This window comes from Triticum dicoccoides, chromosome 4A, assembly GCF_002162155.2.
Source record: "Triticum dicoccoides isolate Atlit2015 ecotype Zavitan chromosome 4A, WEW_v2.0, whole genome shotgun sequence".
Lineage (NCBI taxonomy): Eukaryota > Viridiplantae > Streptophyta > Magnoliopsida > Poales > Poaceae > Triticum > Triticum dicoccoides.
In genome coordinates this window covers 694,394,524-694,417,855 of record NC_041386.1, presented here as the reverse complement: position 1 = coordinate 694,417,855, position 23,332 = coordinate 694,394,524, and the positions used below count along the sequence as shown (strand labels likewise).

The window sequence follows — 23,332 nt, the reverse complement described above, 5'->3', positions numbered from 1 at the left end:
CCCCTCTCTTGCTGACAAGTAGTACAGTGCAGCGGGGGTTGCTTAATTATTTCCCCTAGCGAAATTTCCGCGGCGAGCAGCGGAGGGGCCGCATTGGGTGGCCGCCGCGGATTAGGATTTAGGGGATTCGTCGCTCGCTCGCCCCGCGAATCCGCGCGGGCGCGGCCGTGGTGCTCGGTGAGTGATCTAGGGTTTAGCGCTTCCGATTGGGCTCGTTTCCTCTGTTGATGTGGCGTCCTCCTTCCGAATTCACGGCGGGCAGGTCGGGTGGCCCTGTTTTGGTTCCCTTTTGCAATTAGGGGGCGCACGGAGTGGAAGTGCTGCTGCCGGTGGGTACTGGTGCTCGAGCTTGATGTGATGTTGATCAGTCTGTGACGTTTGAGTGTCAGGTTCGCGCTCGGTTCAGTTGGGAGTGGCTGGAAGCAGAGTTTTGGTGCTCTGGTCGGCGGCTCGGCGCTGCCGCTGCTTTCCATCCTCCATGTGCGGTGCCTCCGCTGGCTTGTGTAGTGTAACTCTCTAGTCTCCACAGCTTCCCAGTGAGTGGGGGCGTGTGGAGAGTGTACTGCTAGTTGCAATTAGAGGCGGCATTGTGTGCAGTTGGATTCTATGATGCTCAGCATTAGACCCAGAGTCATGTGCATAACTGTTTACTCAGCCCAATGTTCGAAAGGATGATAACTAGAGATCATACTAGTATACGAAGCTGTTCAGCTTTGAAACTATGTGGCATGTTGAGTCCCCGAGGTTTTGGAGATCCATGTCGAGGCTCTGGTTCTGCATTTCCGCTATCCGAGGAACTGGATCTGGAGTTAAAGTCAGTGAATGAATAGTTGTTCAGCTTCTAATTCTTTTTTATGGAGGCTAGCTGATTGACTTGTTGCCTTCTCTTCTGCATTGAGTAAACACGCGTAGCTACCTCCTTCCCCAATTTTACCGATGCATTTTGTTCTGGTATCTATCTCATTTCTGAACTGGTTCATGCGTTCATCCATTCCTGAGTCTCGTTTTACCTGGTAGCTTTTTTGAGCTCTGACATACCGACAAGGCAATCTAACTAGGTTACTCTTCCGCAATACCTTCTCTGTGATATCACATTTGCTGTACCCTTGACTATTTTTCTTCTTATCTTGCAGGTAGTCACATAGCTGCTCTATTTCTCCTGTCTGCAAACATATGTGATAATGGACAACCTTGGACATAGGGAAAATGGGAGGCAAAGGCCAGACCCATATAAAGCACTTCATACTCAGGTTTGTGTAATTCGTCATGAATAATCATCGTGCAATAATTTAGAGTTATATTGTGTTCTTTGACATATGAATGTTACATTGTGTTAGTAATTAAGGCATAGAACATTGATTTGATTTATCTTCTACTAGTAAGCATTGTCCTGTAACAAATCTTCATTAAGGACATAACCAGATCACAAGCTGTAGGTGAGTAGCTAAAGTGTACATGTGCTTGTTTTAGACTGAAGGCAATATTATTCAGCTTTATGAGAAAGCTAAAAATTGAGATAGTATGCTGGTCAGTGCTTGTCACTCAGCTAATGTACATAGTATCCCTAAAGTTTCTTCGGACTGAGGAATGATCAAACTAAATAGCAGAAGTTCATGGTGATAAGATAGTAACAAATTTCATAGCCTTCCTTTTGTCATATTTTTTTGTTTCGTTCTCTTGCATAGCTGCAGAGCAAATGGTACAGTCGAAACAACCATGCCCAAGAAATGAAGATCAAAACTTATAATTGTCTTGGAAATTCTGATGTTTAGCTTTTATGTACTGCATTCAGAATTGTCACAAACATCATATTATATTTTTTTTCCTAATCATAATTGTCGCAATGATTTGCTCTCTAGAAGAGTGTGGTTCTTATGATAGTTGCTCTATGTTTCAGTGGATGATGCCCCAAAGGCAAATGAAGGACCACCACAGCATGAACCTCCTAGCACTAATGAGTGAGAGGGACACCGCCATCATGGAGAGAGACCATGCTCTGGCTGAGAAGAAAGCTGCTATGGCTGAGAGAGACATGGCGTTTGCCCAGCGGGACTCTGCAATGGCTGAACGGAATGCTGCAATCGTCGAACGAGACAATGCCCTTGCCGCACTTGAACTAGCCCGTACAAATGGATTTAATATGAATAACGGGATCGGATTCAACCCAGGATCTCTCAATGGAGCAAAGAACTTCCACCACCACGACCAGCAGCCCCATGCTCAATCATCGCCACTGCAACTGGCAGATTCTCCATATGACCATACTAGAGAAATGCACATATCAGATGCATACCCGATCTCAACAGCCCCGGTGAGTGCTGCTGGAAAGGCAAAGAAGCCCAAGAAGAACAGTTCCCAAGCATCTCCACTGAAGAGGCCGTCAGGCGTGCTCCGGAAAACCAAGAAAGCCGGCGGTGACTGGAGAGATGCCGGAATGTCTGGTGTCGGGGAGGATCCAGCTCGCGCCGCTTCTGAGATGAAGAACGAGTGGAAGGACCAGGACCTTGGCCTGAACCAGGTCTCGTTCGACGAGTCGTCCATGCCTGCGCCTGCCTGCTCGTGCACGGGGGTCCTCCGGCAGTGCTACAAGTGGGGCAACGGCGGGTGGCAGTCGTCCTGCTGCACCATGAGCATGTCCATGTACCCGCTCCCGGTGATGCCCAACAAGCGCCACGCGCGCATGGGCGGGCGGAAGATGAGCGGCAGCGCCTTCACCAAGCTGCTCAGCCGGCTAGCGGCCGAGGGCCACGACCTCTCGGCGTCGGTGGACCTCAAGGACCACTGGGCCAAGCACGGCACGAACAGGTACATCACCATCCGGTAGCCCTGCTGCTTCTGTTCAACATGCAAGGAGGGATATCAGGTCCTGTAGTCTCCTTACTGGGGGTCATCATCATCTCTGTAATGTCATTGAGGGATGTAGGCTAGAATTCTGTGTAGGTCCTCCTCCCTTTCTGAACCCCGAGTCGCTCTGCGCTGGACAGTGGAAATGTAATTTTAGCAACCCCAGGTATTCGTCGTCGATTCGCTCTATAGTTTTGACTTCTAGATTTAATTGGCAGTAGGCGTTTCTTGCTTTGTCATTGGCTTACATATCAGATGCTGCATTAGGATTCGTGTCTTGCTCCTGCATGGTAGCACAAGAATTAGAACGAACAAGGATAACAGCAGCATCACCGCATCAGGCTGCGCGAACGTACCTCAGCAGTGAAATCCCATTTTTCATTATTAGCAAAATGGCTTGTGTGTTGCAACGGGAGGATTTTTTTTTTTCATAATTTTCAATGGCCATGATCACATTTTGCTGCATCATCGAGAGATCATTTTCGTGAAAATTATGAACAATTTTTGAAAATCATGAACATTTTTTTAACTCGTCTACGCATATGAAATCATGAACAATTTTCAAATTTGTAAACATCTTTACAGAATTTCAAACACTGTCCAAAATCATGAACATTTTATACTATTTGCAAATATTTTCTAAAATTATGAATATTTTTTTAAAATTTTCTTGAATAGGCGAACATTTTTTGAATTGACAAAGATGTTTTCTTGGACATTGTTTGGTGGAACAATTTTCTAAATTCACGAATATTTTTTTGATTTAACAAGCATTTTTTGAAATGCATAATCATTTTTTGAATCTGTGAACATTTTATGAACCAATAAACTATTTTGCATTGTTCAAGAATTCATCCGATTAATCAGTTAACGGGCCAGTTAATCGCTAACCGAATCGAATAACACATATTCATCATGTTAACTTGTCAGGCCGATTAATTGGTTGTTCGGCCAAATAATTGTTGTTGACCCATTTACTTGTGGGCAAACAAACCCCAAAATTTTGGCCTGTAACTCCTCCCATCCCCCTCTCGCTCCTCAAGAGCGAGGTTTCGACCAAAAGTAGCATATTTTGGTATATTACATAGTTGAGAGTATAAGAGTATGATATAATACATAAAAAAAACTAGATATATGTTGGCAATTCCTATATAATCTACCAATTAATGGTCGACCGATTAATCTAGTTAATAGGCTGATTAACTGATTAATCGCTCCTCCCAAGCCGGCCGAGCAGCTATCAGTTACCGATTTCGTGAACAATGCTATTTTGCAAGTCATGCTCAATTTGTGAATTTTTAGGATAGTTTTCAATTCATGAACTTTTTTTAATTGGTGAAATTTTGTTCAATTTTATTAACATTTTTAATACACAAACTTTTTAAGAAATAATGAACGTTTTTTGATTTCCTGAACGTTCGTTTTCAAAATTGCAAATATTTTTTGAATATTCAAACATTTCCTGAATCCACAAATATTTATAAATTATTAAATTAAATATTCCAAAGCTCTCATTTTTGGAATTTCAGAACTTTTTTGAAGTCACAAATTATTTAAAGTAGAAAAAAACAAAGACGGAAATGAAAAACAAAATTTAAAAAACAGGTCGCCCAAACAGGCGTGCTGTGTCGTCTCCCAACACGTAGAGCGTAGTATAGATGGTTCCTACTGGGCCGGCCCAGACAGGGATTCTCTTGTGTGAAACGTTTTTTACCACTTAGATGGCGTCAGTGGGTAATATTTTGCAACTTTGAAGACAATTTCAGTGATGTACCACCAGAAGCAAAAACCCCTTTATTATTTGGCATCCAAGTTGTGGTCTTGCCATCATCGCACACAATCTGGATGCCAAAAGTAAAGTACACAAATAGCTCCTTTATTATTGCTCATCCGTCCTTTCGCGAGCAAACCCTCAGGTGGCGGCCGACGCTGGGCGGAAGTGGCGCCGCCCCTCTCGTGACCTTGACCTCGAGCAACAGAGCCAATCGTGACTTGCTAGCTCGACTTGCAGTTCGATTGGGGAGCTTTTACGACATCGCTTCCTAGTCCTGTCTAGTGACTCTCCCCTTTTGTTGCCTAAGGTTTTTTTTCCGAAATAGTTGTTGCCTAAGGTTTGTCCTTTCAAGAATCCGAGCTATGCCATGTATCGGTGTGAATCACCGTGTGAATCACCCTTATCACTTTGCATCGGCTGCAAACCTGCAATGACGTCCTTATTGATGTGTCGTCTCATAGGGATAGGGGTTGCCGTCCCGGGTGATGCTGGTTTTCAAGTGCTCTCGTTTAGCTTTGTGTGTGCTATATCTTTCTGCACCATCGATTGAGCGGCTCGGCCAGGTGTTGATGCTGGACCGTTGGCAGTCGTTGGTGCATGAACACATTTCGTCCACTGAGATAAGATCAAGTGGAGAGGAATTAATTAATGTTGTCAACGTGGTTTTCTGATTTAATGTGAATTAGTAACATTGTTGTCAGGATCAATTAACAATTAATGAAATCATTTTTGAAGGGGAATCAATTTTAATTAATGCAATTCATAATTTTTATTCCTAATTTATGGACCATATAAGGTGGTTAATTGGCAAATGGTGGTTTTACTTTTACAGTAGCAGCAGATCCCCGTCCTCCGCCGGCCCAACCCAATGGCGCAGCCGGCGCTCCCAGACGAGCTCCTGGAGGAGATCTTCCTCCGCCTCCCCGCGGCCGCCGACCTCGCGCGCGCCTCCGCGGCCTGCGCCTCCTTCCGCCGCGTCATCACCGCCCACCCCTTCCTCCGCCGATTCCGCGTCCTCCACCCGCCGCCTCTCCTCGGCATCCTCTGCTGGGATCTCACCCCGGCCCAGCCGCCCCACCCTTCCGCCGCCGCGGCGGCCACCTTAGCCGGCGCCGACTTCTCCTGCCCCTTCCTCCCCCCGTCCCCCGACCGCTGGTACCGCCGCGATGTCCTCGACGGCCGCGCCCTTTTCAGCCCCCGCTTCAAGGCGGGCAGCCATTCGCGCAACAGCATGCACAGGCCCAGCGACCTGGTCACGGAGTTCGCCGTCTGCGACCCGCTGCACCGCCGCTACCTCCTGCTGCCTGCCCTCCCCGGCCATCTAGCCGACCAGGTCCATCAGCTGGACATCGTGGAGTGCGAGCCCTTCCTTGCTCCTCCGGGCGGCGAGGAGGACTCGTCATTCAGAGACTTCAGAGTAATGTGCTTGGTGCGGTGCACAACCAAGCTCGTCCTCTTCGTCTTCTCCTCCTGCGCCGGGCAATGGCTCGCTGATCCCATCACGTTTGACGTGTTTGGGCACGTCGCGGCGTTGCGCCGCTACTACGCCCATGGATGCTTCTGTTGGCAGATTTATGATGCTGCCGACATGCTCGTGCTCGACACGCGCAGGATGGAGTTCTCCACTGTCGACCTCCCACCTCCACCTGGCTCTTATATGCGGGACATGGCCATTGTAGAGGCAGGAGAAGGAAGGTTTGGGATGCTTACCATCTCTGATCAAGTAAAACGTGGTGTATATCATCTCTTGTATGCCACACGATGCAAGGATGGGGATGGGGCAAACCAGTGGCAACCCAAGCCTGCAATCTCTTTGCCGGAACATTATCGCTATTGCATCAAGGGTGTAGCTGGTGGATACTTGCTCCTAACTGGGTATCCAAAATATGATAGGCCAACAGTAGACTATTTTTCACTGGATCTCCAGACTTTCCAGGTCGAATGGTTCTGTCAGACTGGTGATTATGTCATGATTGGTCACCTGTATGCCGATCTCCCACCGCCCTTGTCCCCACCAACACTTTGAAGTGGTAAGCTTGCCCTCGATTTTGAATTTCTTATTTTGCATCCATATGACATTACAATATGATGCAGGTGTTGGTTTTCTTGGAAGTGTGCATTATCATTATACTTTGCCAAACGGCCCTGAATTAACGCTGACATGGCCAACTCCCAAGTTACTTTCAACCCTTTATAATACTCGCTCATATTGCTTGTTGTTATTTAGTTGCTATTCTAATGGTTAGTAGTTTAGTACATCTGTGAAATTCGAAAACTGTGAATTTCAGCATAGGCAAGTATTTGTTTCTCATCCTGTGAATATGACTGTCATCATTTTCAGTGTCATATAGAAACAGTAATCAGCATTCTTTTTGTGAATAGTTCGCACAGGATTTGGATATGTGTATTTGCTACCTTCCCTTCAGTGTCTTTTCTTGTGCATTTTCCCCCTCCGTTTTTAGTTAATTATTAAACCATTGGCTTCTGCTAGGTCCTTTCAGAATCGTTACATTCTTCTCACCAATTGATTGCTTTAGTTCGTTACTTTGTGGTGAGATCCATTAAGCATATTTCAAACAATCCTAAGTATTATAACATTACTGGCAGCAAGAAGCAGTATTTATCAAAAATGGCAATTTGCACCACCTATATTTGGATTTTGTTGGGTTGTGCAGTGCGCATCATGTCTAATGAATTCTTGCTTTTGGCTGGTGAGACTCACAGTGCAGCTGAGGGTGCATGAGGCAGCATGTTAATTTTTGTTTTGTCTGTTGGCATTGTCACCAAGTTATCCTGTCTGGTGCCATTTTAGGTGGAATAGCTATGATTTTTCGTGCAGTCAATTGACCACAGCGGTCGAATGTTCAAATTTATGTGTTTTCATCTCATGATGCACTTGCAAGTAGCGACTTGGGATCATACTGTTGCTCATGATGTTGCTAAATTAGGCCATGGAAAAAAAATGTTTTTTCACCATCATCATATTCGTAAATCGTAATGACCCAATCTGTAATTATGCTGAAAACTTGCAACTGACATATTGTAACTGACGCTGGTCTTCTCACGTGGCAAACACACTAGTCAAACCAACCTCTTACTCATGGACAGCTGAGACATACACTATAAAATGATAGGTGAATACTAAGTTGTTGCAATAACATATATGAATCCAGATGCCGTGCTGATGTCTATGCCCAGTAACATTTCTAATCTGGGACTGTAAATACATGTTTAGTTGTCTAGCTAACTTCAGAAACATGTTTGTGTCGTTTGGCAAATAAGAGTTGGCTTCATGAGCATTTCAATCAAAATTGGATGCTCTTCAGCATAATGACTTTTAGTGGCAGTTCAAAAGTAGATGTTTGTATTGCAAACAAGTACTCCCTCTGTTCACAAATATAAGATTTTCTAACTTTTTTCTGAACAGGATGTAGATAGACACGTTTTAGTGTGCTTGTTCACTCATTTTAGTCCGTGTGTAGTCCATGAAATATCCAAAACATCTTATATTTGTGAACGGATGGAGTAGTATCCTTGAAAATTTTGTATTATGGCGAGTTAAAATCCTCATCATTCCTTTCTTTTTATAAATATAAGAGAGGCCTGCGGACACATGCTCTATATTCCTCGGTTTTTTTCAGTTTAATACTTTCTTTTGAGTTGTCGCATCTAAACCGTAAGCACCGTTTCCCTCTATAACCAGGACTTCTTCCAGAGAAATATGCTGATGGCAAGGACTCAAGCAAGTGTGACTGATACCATGTCAAGGAGAATAAATGCAAGAGCTTCTGAAAGGGCAAATACGATGCCTCTTTGAGCTGCTGAAGAACAAGAAGCATGCTGTGGATATCCGTCGGATCCACCTTCTTTTTCCTGTTGAAGATTTCATATCATTTCTGCTACTTGTGCTTATTATGTATCCATCGCCAGATTGGCTCACTTAATTGTATAGTGTCAAGCTTCAGTAGTTTGTGCTGAATTATATGGTGGCATGCTCATCTCATGCAAAATGCATTTGTAAGATGTTTGTACTTGTTCATGGAGTATGCTTATCGCTTTTACTGCAAAGCTGATTTTTAAATCCAATCCATCCTCTCCTAGTATTGAACACTAATACTACAAATCCTTGTTGGTTTTCCACATCCATTTGAATGGTTAAAATTCTAGAAATGATGATAGCAGAGCGATCGTTTAACGTCAAAAGATTACAAGTCGAATGGCGAATCTGCAGGCTGGGAGAGGATTGACCCGACACTTGTAGTTGTGTCATGATGTTCTTACAATACCATTCTTCACGTAGATTAACAATCACAAGCCAGCAACAAAGCATTTAACCAAACACTTACAGTATCATCAGTCAACACACTAGCATGTACTCTCTCCGTCTGAAATTACTCGACGCTGGAGGAATTATATACAGACATGTTCTTGTAGGTAGGTAAAATTCGGGTACTAAACGATGATGATACTACAAGACAAGATTTGTAAAACTCTAGTTCCTAGATCAAGAACCAAGCTCACAATTAGGGGAGGTCAACAAGTGACTCCTTGATCCACCACCAATCCCTCGCTTGGAGGCGAGATTAGGGCTTTGGGGGAGGTGGAAAGAGCTCTCGTTTTTCCCATTGGGCAACTTTTCAGGCATTATCTATAGAATCAATGTTATGACCTCTTGAGGTAAGAGCCTTATCTATAGGATCAACACATTTTCTCGTTGAGCATCTTTTCCGGCCCGGATTGGCCCAATTGGCACGCCGACTACGTCCCCAAGCCTAGAACCACCCAGAGGCAGACCTGGAAACTCGTGCCCGAAACAACACACAAGGAATTCAACCCAATTAGCCTGGATATTCTAGCCATGGGAAAACAAGAGGAACATACCCACAAAAAAACCCACAACTAACTCATGCAAACTCTGTTTTTGATGATTTTGGTCTCGTTTTAATGCTGACAACAAGTCCGGGGTCCTTGAATAGAGAAACCACTCAATATGAACACGAAAGGAGGATGCCACACATGTAGAGGTTTGAAGAATCTATGATAACGTGATCAAGCTACTGATTTGATAACCCTCTAAATAGAACGATTATCAATCATGTAATCCATTGTCCCACAAAGCACCTTGAGACCGGCAAAACCAGTGAAATGTAACTAACGTATATCTTTCCCTCGAGCATTCCACTTGAGCTTGATGATGACATTCATGCTTGCCACAAGTTGAAATCCTTCGCCATCCAGAACCTTCACACGGTACCTCCAACCTACATTTAGAGCAAATCATGGGTTCAAGTATGGTGCTTCTCTTTAGCTTCTCTAGGGGTTTCCCCTCAAACTTAGATGTGTGTATAATCTCAAAAGACGTTTGTCTCTGCACTCCTAGTCATCATGTTGCCTCTCTTAATAATTAGTATTTCCTTCGACTAGTGCATAAGGCAAAATACATAATGCAAACTAACAATCTTCTTCTCTACTTTTTCTTTAGGGGTCTTCGTCCACCTTTTCTCTTCATCCATGGAGTAGTGCATGTTCATGAAACTTGTAAACAACCTTAGGCCCCCAATCACTTCATTTATACCAAAACCGTTCTAGAGGCTTAAATGTCATTTCAACGAGCATCACTCTAACATGCTTCACTATTTTCGGATAGATGGTGGAACACCTATCATAGTAAAGACTGGTGGATGGATTGAACACCAAAGTAGCTTGCTCGAACGGTTGGCGTGAGGAGCACAACCCCACCTTGTTGCTCTTCTCTTGTTGAGAGTAGGGTGAAGAACCTCTTTGAAAGTGCAACTATTCCTGGGTGGTTTTGGTAATTTCTAACAACATATATCTCATTGAGCTAATGCTATTTCAAGATAAATATTTCAGGAAAGCTTAATGTTTGGCATGGCATGGATGAGAAACATGGACCCCTCAAAATGCTAAGGACAAAAGGATTGACTCAAGCTTAAAGCACAAGACTCTTCATTTTACTTTTAGTGATCCAAGATCACATTGAGTCCATAGAAAAGCCAATACTATTAAGAGGGGGTGAGGTGTTGCTTAATGGCTTGCTTGCTTGAAGTGCTTAGTGATATGCTCCAAAGCCCTCAACTACTTTCTCACATCCACATATGTCCCAAATCAAAAGTCAAACTCGGCCCCACCGAAACTTTTTATACGGCACCACCGAGTTCAATTGACATAGCCACTGCCAGAAACCCTAGTCTTTTCGGTCTCACCAATAGGGATCTCGAGTCTCACCGAGATGGGATTGTAATCTCTCTGTTTCCCTTCGTAAAGTTTCGGTCAAACCGAGATGAGCGATCGGTCCCACTGAGATTGCAATGTAAACTCTCTGTTTCCCTTTCGTAACATTTCAGTCCAACCGAGATGAGCAAATCGGTCCCACCGAGTTTGCCTGACCAACTCTCTGGTTAGCTTATTACCAAAATCGGTCTCACCGAGTTTGTGTAATCGGTCTCACCGAGATTACGATATGCCCTAACCCTAATGATATCGGTCCCACCGAGTTAACATGTCGATCCCACTGAAATACCTAACGGTCACATTATGAACTAAATCGGTCGGACCGAGTTTCACGATTCGGTCCCACCGAGTTTGGTAAATTGTGTGTAATGGTTAGTTTTTGTGTGGAGGCTATATATACCCCTCCACCCACTCTTCATTCATGGAGAGAGCCATCAGAACATGCCTACACTTCCAACATACATTTTCTGAGAGAGAACCACGTACACTTGTGTTGAGGTCAAGATATTCCATTCCTACCACATAAATCTTGATCTCTAACCTTCCCCAAGTTGCTTTCCACTCAAATCTTCTTTCAACCAAATCCATATCCTGTGAGAGAGAGAGTTGAGTGTTGGGGAGACTATCATTTAAAGCACAAGAGCAAGGAGTTCATTATCAACACACCATCTATTACCTTTTGGAGAGTGGTGTCTCCTAGATTGGTTAGGTGTCACTTGGGAGCCTTCGTCAAGATTGTGGAGTTGAACCAAGGAGTTTGTAAGGGCAAGGAGATCACCTACTTCGTGAAGATCTACCCTAGTGAAGCAAGTCCTTCGTGGGCGACGGCCATGGTGTGATAGACAAGATTGCTTCTTCGTGGACCCTTCATGGGTGGAGCCCTCCGTGGACTCGCGCAACCGTTACCCGTCATGGGTTGAAGTCTCCATCAACGTGGATGTACGATAGCACCACCTATCAGAACCACGACAAAAATATCCGTGTCTCAATTGCGTTTGCACTCTCCAAACCACTCCCTTTACTTTCTTGCAAGTTACATGCTTTACTTTCCGCTGCTTATATACTCATTGCATGCTTGCTTGAATTGTGTTAAGATTGCTTGACTTGTGCTAAGTTGTTAAAATCTGTCAAGAACTAAAATTGGAAAATGCTAGATTTTTATTTGGTCAAGTAGTCTAATCACACCCCCCCCTCTAGACATACTTTCGATCCTACACTCTCCCACCCCTTCACCCCCACACTGAGTGTAATAGTCTTGACCACACCCATCGCTCCCTCATTATGAGTTAAATTTGTAGCACACATGCCTAATGTGTAATCTGGGTTGGGCCTCATTTTGTAGCCCAAAAGGTAGTTCGGTCCGAGCTCGGGCTTCTCATTTTTGGAATTTCAAGGCTTGAAAGAAAGGATAATTCAGGCTTCGGTCTGTATTTTGAAGGTTCGACTTATCAAAGCCCGGCCCGACACATGCTCAGGTTTCAGCCGTCAATCTGATTCCGCAAAGTCTCACACACCCTGCTGTAGGCTGTAGCTCCCCCAAATCTCATCCACCGGCCGGCCCTAATGGCGCTCCCAGATGAACTCCTGGAGGAGATCTTCCTCCGCCTCGCCGCGGCCGCCGACCTCGCGCGAGCCTCAGCGGCGTGCGTCTCCTTTCGCCGCGTCATCACCGGTCACCCCTTCCTCCGCCGGTTCCGCACCCTCCACCCGCCGCCTCTCCTGGGCATCCTCTGCGGCGGCCTCATCCCCGCCCAGCCGCCCCACCCTTCCGCCGCAGCGGCAGCCGCCTTTGCCGACGCCGACTTGTCGTGCTCCTTTCTTCCCCCATCCCGCGACGGCCGCGCCCTTTTCTCCCCCGCCCTCGAGGGGATCGGCGGCGACTACAACCCCAGCCACCTGGCCACGGAGTTCGCCGTATGCGACCCCCTGCACCGTCGCTACCTCCTGCTGCCGGCCCTCCCGGACCTTCTGGTCGGTCAAGTCCATAGGCCGGACATCGTGGAGTGCGAGCCCTTCCTCGCTCCTCCTGGCCCTGACGACGTTGGGGCTGACTGGTCGTCATTCAGAGTCATGTACTTGGTGCGGTGCACAACCAAGCTCGTCCTCTTCGTCTTCTCTACCTGCGCCGGACAATGGCTCGCTAATCCTGTTACAGTTGACGTGTTTTGATGCGGGGCGGCGATGCACCGCTTCTACGCCCATGGATGCTTCTGTTGGGAGGTTTTTCGGTCTGACAAGTTGCTCGTGCTCGATGCGCGCAGGATAGAGTTCTCCACTGTTGACCTCCCGACTCCACCTGGCCCTGATGTGCGAAAGATGGCCATTGTAGAGGCAGGAGGAGGAAGGCTTGGGATGCTTACTATCTCTAAGCATCCTGAACCTGGTGCAGATCATCTCCTGTATGCCGTACAGTCTAAGGATGCGAATGCCACAAACCAGTGGCAGTCCAAGTCAGTAATTTCTTTGCCGGAAAATTATCGCTATGGCATCATGGGTGTAGCTGGTGGATACTTACTCCTAACTGGGTATCCACAAGACAATAGGCCAATAAGCTATTTTTCACTGAATCTCCAGACTTTCCAGCTTGAGTGGTTTTGTCAGACTGGTGATAAAGTCATCTTTGGTGACCTGTATGCCGATCTCCCACCGTCCTTGTCCCCACCAACTCTTTGAACTGGTAAGCTTGCCCTCAGTTTTTAATTACTTTGCTTGCATATGGCATTGCAATTGCAATCTGATGCAAGTGTTAGTTATATGGTATTGTGTACATTATCATTCTCTACTTTGGAAACAGTCCTGAACTAGTGCTGATGTGGCCAAGTTACTTCCCATCCTTTATAATATTCATTCATATTGCTAGTTGGTGTTTAGGTACTATTCTAATGGTTAGTGCATCTGGGCAATTCGAAATCTGTGAATTTTAGGGTAAGCAAAAAGTATCTGTTTCTCATCTTGTGAATATGACTGTCCTCATTTTCAGTGTCATACCGAAATAGTAATCAGCATTGCAGTATGGACAAGTCAAGCTGGATTTGACATGTATTTGCTACTTTCCCGCGAGTCTTTTTTCTTGTACATTTGAAACTACATATTTTCCCCCTTTTTTTAGCTACGTATTGAACCGTTTGCTTTAGCTAGTTCCTTCTCCCCTCAGCATGCTCACATTCTTCTTGTCCATTGATTGCTTTAGTTAGCTACTTTGTGGTGGGACCTATTCATTAGATTGCATAAAGCACTAGTGTTAATAATATTAGTAGCAGCAAGCACCATTATTTATCAAAACAATGGTTCTTTGCACTATTTTTAATTTTGTTGGGCTGTGTAGTGTGCATCATGTCAAATGAATTCTTACTTTTGGCTGGTGAGACTCACAGTCAGCTTAGGGTGCATTAGATAGCATGCTAAATTTGGGTTTTGCCAGCTGGCATCATCACCAAGTTATCAAGTCTTGTGGCATGTTTGGTGGAATAGCTCCAATTTGTGCAATAAGTTGACCATAGTGGTTGAATGTTTTATCTTTTGTGTTTTTATCTCACAATGTGTTTGCGATTAGAAACTTCGGGTCATACTATTGTTCCTGATTTTGCTAAATGAGACCACCCGAAAAATCCTGTTTTGCCATCACCCTTTTTATAATGACCCACTCTGTAATTATGCTTGAATTTGCAACTGACATGTTGTAATTGATGCTGTCTTCCATGTGGCAAACACAGTAGCCAAACCACTCTCTTACATCGACTTAGGCATGGACAACTGAGACATACACTAGATCAGACTCGTATGTCCACATCAGCCTAATGGGAACCATGAAAACTGTTGTGGAGTTCAGTCGATTGCTATGTCCACATAGACGGCAAGGTGCTAGTTTCACTAAAATAAAAGCAAGACCAAAGGCACTAGAGCCTCTGATTTTTCCTTAAAGAGAGAAGTTGGGTTGGAACCTAGGTGGTTGGTGGCACAACTAACTGTGCCCAGCAATGCGACGCCCTAGTGATTCCGTAATTTCACTAAAATTTGCAGAGCGCTTGGTGCTCCTGTGACAATAGGGTGTGATATTAGTGTCACATTCTCAGTGCCAGTTTATGTAATGACAGTTCCCTCTATCCTAGTGGCAGCGTATGACACCTGGGTTGTACTGATAAATCAAACATATCAAATGCCGTGGTAATGTTTATGCCCAGTAGTATCTCTGGTCTTGAACTGCAAATATTCATGTCTAATCTAGATAACTTCAGAAACATGTTTGTGTAGTTTGGCAAATAAGAGTTGACTTTGAGCATTTCAATCAGATTGGGCGGCCATCTTTTTCAGCATAATGACTTTTAGTGACTCTCCAGAAGTAGATGTTTGCATTTCATACATTCATGAAAATAATTGCATTACGGTGAGTTAAAATGCTAATTCCCATCTAGTATTTCTGTGCAATACATTTCTTTATTTTTATATAAGAAAAGAGAGGCTTGCAGGCACATGCTTTCTTCCTCAGTTTGTTACAGTTCAACATTTCCTTTTGAGTTGTCTTACTTAAGAACCCTTTCCCTCTATAACCAGGACCTCTCCAGAGAATACGCTGATGGCAAGGACTCGCAAGCGTGACTAATGGCATGTCAAGGAGAATAAATGTAAGAACTTCTGAAAGAGTGGAAGTGGTTTGCACTCGACAATAACTTGCAGCTAAGAGAAGATACTGCCTCTTTGAGCTATTGAAGAACAAGGCACCAAGCAGTTGATGACCGGCGCATCCACCCCTTTTTCTTGTTAAAATTCTCATGTCGTTTCTGCTTTTTGTTGCAATGCTTTTATGCCTGGCAAGAGACTAGACTAGCTTATTATGTATCCACGGCCTGATTTGCTCCCCCTACGGTCCAGCTTCAGTAGCCGCTTTGTTTGAACTGAGTAGTGGTAAGTAAGCTTTGCGGCTTCAGCAACCCTGGAAATAGATTGCTTTTGGTGGTGTATGATTCTAGTATCAGTATGTATGTATGGCATACCCAAACTCACCTGTGTTTAACTTCTGCTGATGCTCATCTTCCTAGAAACACATGGGGGTGGCAATTTTCCTAGAAACACATGATGCTCATCTTCCTAGAAACACATGACATACAGTTTACGCTGCGAGGGGGTGGCAATTTCTTTAGAAACACATGGCAACTTCTTCCTAGAGAATGCATCTACATCTACACTACTATTGAACAACCAAACAAGAACTTTCTTATGTGCACCCCGCAATTAGTCTCACGACACCGCACGAACCAATCAACACCGCACGATTAGGCTCACAAATCTTAATCTGATAGTCATCATTTATCTAATAGCAAAATGGTGTGGACCTAGCAATTTTCTTTGACTGACCGTACTCCACGACGGTCGACGGAGGAAATTTCACATCCGGCGTACGCAAACGCATCCCCGTAATCACGCTGAGGCAAAAAAAACGAAATCACCCACCCTCAGATAATCATGCAGCCATCTCCTCTAATCGCTCACCCTTAGATAAACTTCAAAAAGAAAATCACTATCCCCGAAACCCCGCGGTCCCTCCCTGCCGCTGCCGTGCCACCCATGGTGCAGGAGCCGCTGCGCCCCCGGCCTCGTGCCACCCTCGGCATGCCGCGCCGCTGCCTCACGAGGAAGCAGGAGCCGCCGTGACCTCGGCATCTTGTCGTGCCGTCCGCAACATGTCGTGCGCCGCCAAGGGAGCAGGACCCGCCGCCGCCCTTCCCCGCGTCCTCTGCCTCCTTCACTCCGTCGCTGCGAGCTGCCTCACCGGCCGGATCCACTCGATGTGGACAAGCCACTACCACATCTCTTATGGAATGTTCTCCAGTCAGCCACCTCACTCGCCTTTGACTCCCTGCAATCGAGACCCCAAGACACTAGTATCTTTGTCCCCATAAGTTGATCCTCCCACTTCTTCCCCCTGATAGATTAATCTACTGTCTTGTCAATTCGGTTCTCTATTATGAGCATATGTGACATGTTATGCAGGGCATTCAGTTTTGATTTTTATTTGCAAGGATCCAGTTTTTGATTGTAGTTTGTGGGGTAAAATTCTTGCTGTGAAGAACTGATATTCTTGTGTGGGGGATTCAGTTCTTGGCTTGCAAGGACTTAGAGTTTATGTACTGCTGCTCCTAGAGAGGGTGCATCAAGCATTGGAATGCTGCATGTAGAAACCTTGACAATTTCTTCTGTACTTATTATTTTCTCTGAGATAGGACGTTGAATCTACATATGTCTATGACATTGTTTTCTTAGATAAAGGAAAGTATAGTATTCTAAAGAAGATGACATATTTGAATATAAATGTGACCTTAATTTTTTTTAGATTATAACCTCTCATCAGTTGATTGAATTACAGGGTGCAGGAGGGCATGTCCGTGGGCATGACAATAGTTGAAAAAGGAAGATTCAGGGGTTGAGCATTAGCTACGCTGCAATCAAGTTCATGCTCCTCTAGCGTTGGCTTCTAGATACCACGTCAAGCACGTTCAAGATCAGATAGTGATTTGTATGGTATCTCATATTTTTGTCAAGAAATGCACTATTGTTACCACAACAGCGCCAGTATCAAGGTGATGCACCTGATGTCTCAAATGCTTCTATATGTCCAGTATGTATCAGACAAAACTCTACCAAGATGAAGACGTTGCATTTACGAGCACTATGTCCAATGCATATATGTGTAAAATTGAACCGATTGTGATCAGTATAGATTGGTGAATTGTTTTGTGGCACCACAAGATTATAATTGTCATCGGTTTACCTGTTAAGATCGATGTTGATTCATGAATCCGCCGTTATTCTCATGCATGTATGAACTTGTTCATGTCATATTACTTATCGCTCAAACAAATGTATCAAGCAAGATCGGATGGAGTACAATATGATACTTTTTCCCATGTTTATTTTTGGAAACGTTTGTGGTTCATCATGTAAGAACGATGAACAATCATATTATTATTTAACTTTTTTTCATTGTTTTAAATGACATTGCTTGTGCCTTGCGACCGTGTATGACCCTTAAATAATTATATCTCTGATAAAGTTTACCTTGGCACTCATTTAGCATGTTCCTATTTATATATGTACCTTTTCGTTTGTACAATGCTTAATCGTATCATAAGTCCTATGAAAGTTTGCATTAGATAACAGAAACATTATGAATATTTGATTCCATTTTTACTATACGCACAATAAATAACCCATATGCTCTCTATGGAAAAGTTCACCCCGTTAATTGCCTTCGATGTGTGAATTTTGCTAATTATGAGTAGGGAAATTCCGCTTACTAGTTTAGAAAAAAAGGAACGTCGTTTGATCTCGATCAATCAAATGGATGTGAGGGCGTTCGCTGGGAGTTCCTTCCCAGCTAATGTTCGCCCATTAGCATTACCTTTATTTCTTTCCTTCAATTTTTTTAAAAAGGGATTTGTTAATATCGCGGAGATACCAATTATACTCAGCCTCTGCACCAACAAGAAGACACAAAGACATCTAGGATGCACACAACCCGAAAAAAAAAAGAAAAAAGGAAAAAAAAATGGCATCGCCAAAGTGATCAACTCCTCTCAGCACCATCACACAACCACCATCAAAGACAGCACCCGGAAAACATAAAAGGCCTCCAAAAGCGACGCCTTTAAAGGAAACAAGCACGAGCTCCTTCGTCGTCCGATCTAAGATCATAGGTTTTCACCCGCGAAAGCAAAAACATTGCCTCTCACGGAAGAAAAAAATGCGTTCTTTTGTTTCCGAGGCACGACCGTGCCTCTCGCGAAAGAAAAATCGTGCCTCTCACGAAAAATGTGTTTTTTCACGCAATTTTTTTTGCCGATTTTTTTGTCGAAAAGCTAAGAAACATAGGTAGAAAACCGAAAAGTAAAAAAACCATCTAAAAAGCCAAAAAAACACGTGCGGCAATATAAAAAAATATGAAGGAAGCGCCCAGCGCATGAGTGACACGTGACATGTGACATGTGACAGCTCTTAGTAGACCCTCAAATGATTGTTGGAAGGCCCTCGAAAAAAACACTCATCAATTGCTCTCCGATTCACTTTTATACATAGCTGGCCATATGGTCCGTCATGCGTTGCCTAGGCCGCGACACGCATGGGGCCGTGCTCAGGCGCATGTGCGAGCCCCGCGTGCCGGCACGACTTGACCCATTTATTATTTTTTCTTAATTTTTTTGAGGTTTTATTATTTTTTTTAAATGGTTCTGATATACTGTATTATAATCCAATAACAACTTAAAAAGCTCCAAAACAACCCGAATTGATCCAGTAGCATGGACACCGGTGCACACGTGCCGGCCCTCTTATACACGGGCCGGCCCGTTTAAGGGTGGTCCGTGTCGTGCCTGGCTAGGTCCCCGTTTGTGTTTTAAGTAGTGGCAGATCCCCGTGCTCCGCCGGCCTAATGGCGCTCCCAGGTGAACTCCTCGAGGAGATCTTCGTCCGCCTCCCCACGGCCGCCGACCTCGCGCGCGCCTCCACGGCCTGCGTCTCCTTCCGCCGTGTCATCGCCGGCCACGCCTTCCTCCGCCGATTCCGCGTCTTACACCCGCCGCCTCTCCTCGGCATCCTCTGCTGGGATCTCACCCCGGCCCAGCCGCCCCACCCTTCCGCCGCCGCAGCGGCCACCTTGGCCGGCGCAGACTTCTCGTGCTCCTTCCTCCCTCCGTCCCGCGACCGCTGGTGCCTCCGCGACGTCCGTGATGGCCGCGCCCTTTTCTCCCCCGCCCTCGAGGGGACCAGCCGTTTTCCCGACTACCACTACAACCCAAGCGATCTGGTTACGGAGTTCGCCGTCTGCGACCCGCTGCACCGGCGCCACCTGCTTCTGCCCGCCGTCCCCGACCATCTCGCCGGTCAAGTCCATCCGCCGGACATCTTGAAATGCGAGCCCTTCCTTGCTCCTCCTGGCGACGATGAGAAGCCATCGTTCAGGGACTTCAGAGTAATGTGCTTAGTGTGGTGCAAGACCAAGCTCGTCCTCCTCGTCTTCTCTTCCTGCGCCGGACAATGGCTCGCCGATCCTATTACTTTTGAAGTGCTTCGATGCGCAGCGCCGCACCGCTACTACGCCCATGGTTGCTTCTGTTGGCAGGTTTATAAAGCCAACAAGTTGATCGTGCTGGACGCACGCAGGATGGAGTTCTCTGCCGTCAACCTTCCGTCTCCACCCGGCCGCTATGGGCAGCAGGTGGCCATTGTGGAGGCAGGAGAAGGAAGGCTTGGGATGCTTACTATCTGTGATAAAATTCAAAGTGATGCATATCATCTCTTTTATGCTGTACAGTCTACGGATGGGAATGGCGCAAACCAGTGGCAATCCAAGTCCCTGATCTCTTTGCCAGAAAATTATGACTATTGCATCATGGGTGTAGCAGGTGGATACTTACTACTATGTGGGTATCCGGAAGACAATAGGCCAAAAGTAGTCTATTTCTCACTGAATCTCCAGACTTTCCAGGTTGAGTTGTTCTGTCAGACTGATGATTATGTCCTGATTGGTGACCTGTATGCCGACCTCCCACCGTCCTTTTCACCGCCAACTCTTTGAAGTGGTAAGCCTGCCCTCCATCCTCAATTACTCACTTTGCTTGCATATAAGGCATTGCAATTGCAATATGATGCAAGTGTTAGTTATATGGTAGTGTGTACATTATCATTCTCTACTTTGGCAAGCGGTCCTGATTTAATGCTCTGATGTGGCCAAGTTACTTTGCACCCTTTGTAATACTCAGTCATATTGATTGTCAGTGTTTAAATGACATTCTAATGGTATATGTTTCTCATCTTGTGAATACTATACAGAAATAGTAATCAGCATCACAGCATGCACACGTTAATTAAGGTGGATTTGACATGTATTGCCTACTTTCTCTCGAGTCTTTTTTTCTTGTACATGTATTGCCTACTCTCCCTTAAGTTAAGCTGTATTTGACATGTATTTTCCCCATTTTTATGGATCTATGTATTGAACCGTTTATTTCTTCTGGTTCCTTCTCCTCAGCATGCTTACATTCTTCTCCTTGTCCATTGATTGCTTTAGTTAGTTACTATCTGGTGGGATCCATTCATCAGATTGTATAGAGTACCAAGTGTTAGAACATTAGTAGCAGCAATCACCACTATTTATGAGAAAAAAAATGTAACTCTGCACCATTTTTGAATTTTGTTGGGCTGTGCTAGTGTGCGTAATGTCTAATGAATTCTGGATTTTGGCTGGTGAGACTCACAGTATTGCAACGTTAAAAAAAAGAGGCTCACAGTATAGCTGACGATGCATGAGGCAGCATGTTAAATTTGTGTTTTGTCGGTTGGGAATGTCATCCAAGTGATCATGTCTGGGGCCATTTTAGGTGGAGTAACTATGATTCGTGTAGTAAATTGACCATAGTAGTTCGGAGTATAAATTTATGCGTGTTTATATAACAGTGCATTTGCGTTGGAGGCTTCGGGTCATTCTATTGCTCCTGATGTTGCTAAATTTGACACCCAAAAAATGCTGAGACATACAGTTCAACAGAAACGTATGTCTAGCCTAATGGGAAACATGAAAACTATTGTGGACTGCACTCAACTACGATGTCCAAATAGATGGCAAAGAGATAGTTCGCTAAAATAAAAACAAAACCAAAGGCACTAGAGCATCTGATTTTCCGATGAAAGAGATGAGTAGGGTTGGAACCTGGGTGGTTGGTGGCACAAGCAACTGTACCAAGCAACGCAACACCCTAGTGATTCCCTAATTTCTCTAAAATGGACCGGTCTAGCAAGCGGCCGGCTGCTCGCTACACTTTGCGAGCGGCTGGCCTAAAATTGCAAGTTTTGGTTTCCTGATAATTTATAAATAGCAATTACCTAGTGTGTGTCTTTTTTGTCAGTTAATAGATGTTTTTGTTAGCATTAAATGCGTACAACAAATGCGTACAAACTAGTCTGTAAAACACATTTATTTTCACCTCTTAAATCTTTAAAAAGTCATATCTTTTAAATCACACATTGGAATTTAGATCCGTTTCACCTTTGGATTCATCGCGACGAGATCTTCGAAACTAGATCTCGCATGGGTACGTTTCGACGAATTTTTTTTGATGCCAACTTTGGTGCTATATGGTGCAACTAAAGTACTGCATTGTGTAACTAGACTATATTGCCGCGCCAACTGAGTATATGTGTGTGTAACTAGTCCTGCCAACTAAATATCAATGCGTGTGCAACTAGTGCCCTGTCAACTAAACAACAATGTGTGTGCAACTAGTCTTCCTGTCAATTAAACATCAATGTGTATGCAACTAGACTATGTTACAAGCCAACTAAACATCAATGTGTGTGCAACTAGACTACATTACAAGCTATGACAATTCATATGCGACTATCGGACCAGATTGTGCAACTCTGTGGCCATGCATGTGCCAATTAGGACTACTATGTGTGCAACTACAACTACTGTGGATGTAGCTCCAAAAAACTGGGTTTGAAAAAAAATGCACCATACAGTACTAAAGTTGCACAATATAGCGTCAAAGTTGGCATATAAAAAAAATCGTCAAAACATACCCATGGGGGATCTAGTTTTAAAGATCTCGTCGCAAAGAATTCAATAGTGAAAACGAATCTGAATTTCGACGCGCGGTTCGAAAGATATGGCTTTTTAAAAATTTGGAAAACCAAAATAATTGTACGTGAAGCCGATTCTTTCAAATCGGACTAACCAGTGTAAACACATTAAATACTAATAACGACATGCACTAGCAGACAAAAAGCAACTCATGGCTTTTTAAATTTTGGGCTCTAAAATTTGTGCTTCAGCGCTTGGTGCTCCTGTGACTATAATGTGAAAACTTGGTTTCACATTCTCAGTGCCTGCTTATGTAATGATGGCTTCTATCTTATGGTTCTTATGCATCTACCAGTCTATCACTCTGATTAAATAATGGTAGGCTTCTACCTAGTGGCAGCTTATAACGTCTTGGTTGTCTTAATAAATCTACATATTATCTCTGTTGGCTTGCATAACATGCAAATGGATAGGTCAATACTAAATTGTTGTGATAACACACATGGATCCAGATGCCGTGCTGATGTTTATGCCCAGCAATATAACTTCAGAAACATGTTTGTGTAGTTTGCAAGCAAGAGTTGGCTTTATCTCTGATGGCTTGCATAACATGCAAATGGATAGGTCAATACTAAATTGTTGTGATAACACACATCGATCCAGATGCCGTGCTGATGTATATAAAACCCAACAATATAACTTCAGAAACATGTTTGTAGTTTGCAAGCAAGAGTTGGCTTTATGAGCATTCAATCAAGCTGGATACGCTTTAGCATAATGACTATTAGTGACACTCCAAATGTAAATGTTGGTATTGCATACATTTGTACATGAAAAACTTTGTATTGTGGCGAGTTGGAATCCTCGTTGCTACTTAGTATTTCTTTCTT

At 44.4% G+C, this 23,332-nt stretch overlaps 3 protein-coding genes and 1 pseudogene across 3 annotated transcripts; all 4 read left to right on the top strand.

Annotated features, from left to right (window-relative positions):
* Positions 1–1,110: 1,110 nt before the first annotated feature.
* On the top strand, positions 1,111–3,083 carry LOC119287983 (barley B recombinant-like protein D). The gene is made up of 2 exons (XM_037567601.1): positions 1,111–1,250; positions 1,898–3,083. The coding sequence occupies exons 1-2, from the start codon at positions 1,182–1,184 to the stop codon at positions 2,822–2,824; spliced, it is 996 nt and encodes a 331-aa protein (XP_037423498.1). The 5' UTR covers positions 1,111–1,181; the 3' UTR covers positions 2,825–3,083.
* A 2,403-nt stretch (positions 3,084–5,486) lies between these two features.
* On the top strand, positions 5,487–8,704 carry LOC119284119. The gene is made up of 2 exons (XM_037563379.1): positions 5,487–6,648; positions 8,322–8,704. Exon 1 carries the CDS (start codon positions 5,487–5,489, stop codon positions 6,642–6,644), a length of 1,158 nt encoding a protein of 385 aa, XP_037419276.1. The 3' UTR covers positions 6,645–6,648; positions 8,322–8,704.
* Positions 8,705–12,371: 3,667 nt separating this feature from the next.
* On the top strand, positions 12,372–15,794 carry LOC119287982. The gene is made up of 2 exons (XM_037567600.1): positions 12,372–13,547; positions 15,422–15,794. The coding sequence occupies exon 1, from the start codon at positions 12,434–12,436 to the stop codon at positions 13,037–13,039; it is 606 nt and encodes a 201-aa protein (XP_037423497.1). The 5' UTR covers positions 12,372–12,433; the 3' UTR covers positions 13,040–13,547; positions 15,422–15,794.
* A 3,498-nt stretch (positions 15,795–19,292) lies between these two features.
* LOC119284118 lies at positions 19,293–19,836 on the top strand (annotated as a pseudogene).
* Positions 19,837–23,332: the final 3,496 nt, after the last annotated feature.

What these genes read in the sequence shown, in the direction of transcription:
- LOC119287983 (XM_037567601.1), top strand. Translation starts at nt 1,182, where the DNA reads ATGGACAACCTTGGACATAGGGAAAATGGGAGGCAAAGGCCAGACCCA. An exon ending in ATAAAGCACTTCATACTCAG is followed by an intron (nt 1,251 to 1,897) that starts GTTTGTGTAATT and finishes TCTATGTTTCAG; the next exon opens with TGGATGATGCCCCAAAGGCA.
- LOC119284119 (XM_037563379.1), top strand. Translation starts at nt 5,487, where the DNA reads ATGGCGCAGCCGGCGCTCCCAGACGAGCTCCTGGAGGAGATCTTCCTC.
- LOC119287982 (XM_037567600.1), top strand. Translation starts at nt 12,434, where the DNA reads ATGGCGCTCCCAGATGAACTCCTGGAGGAGATCTTCCTCCGCCTCGCC.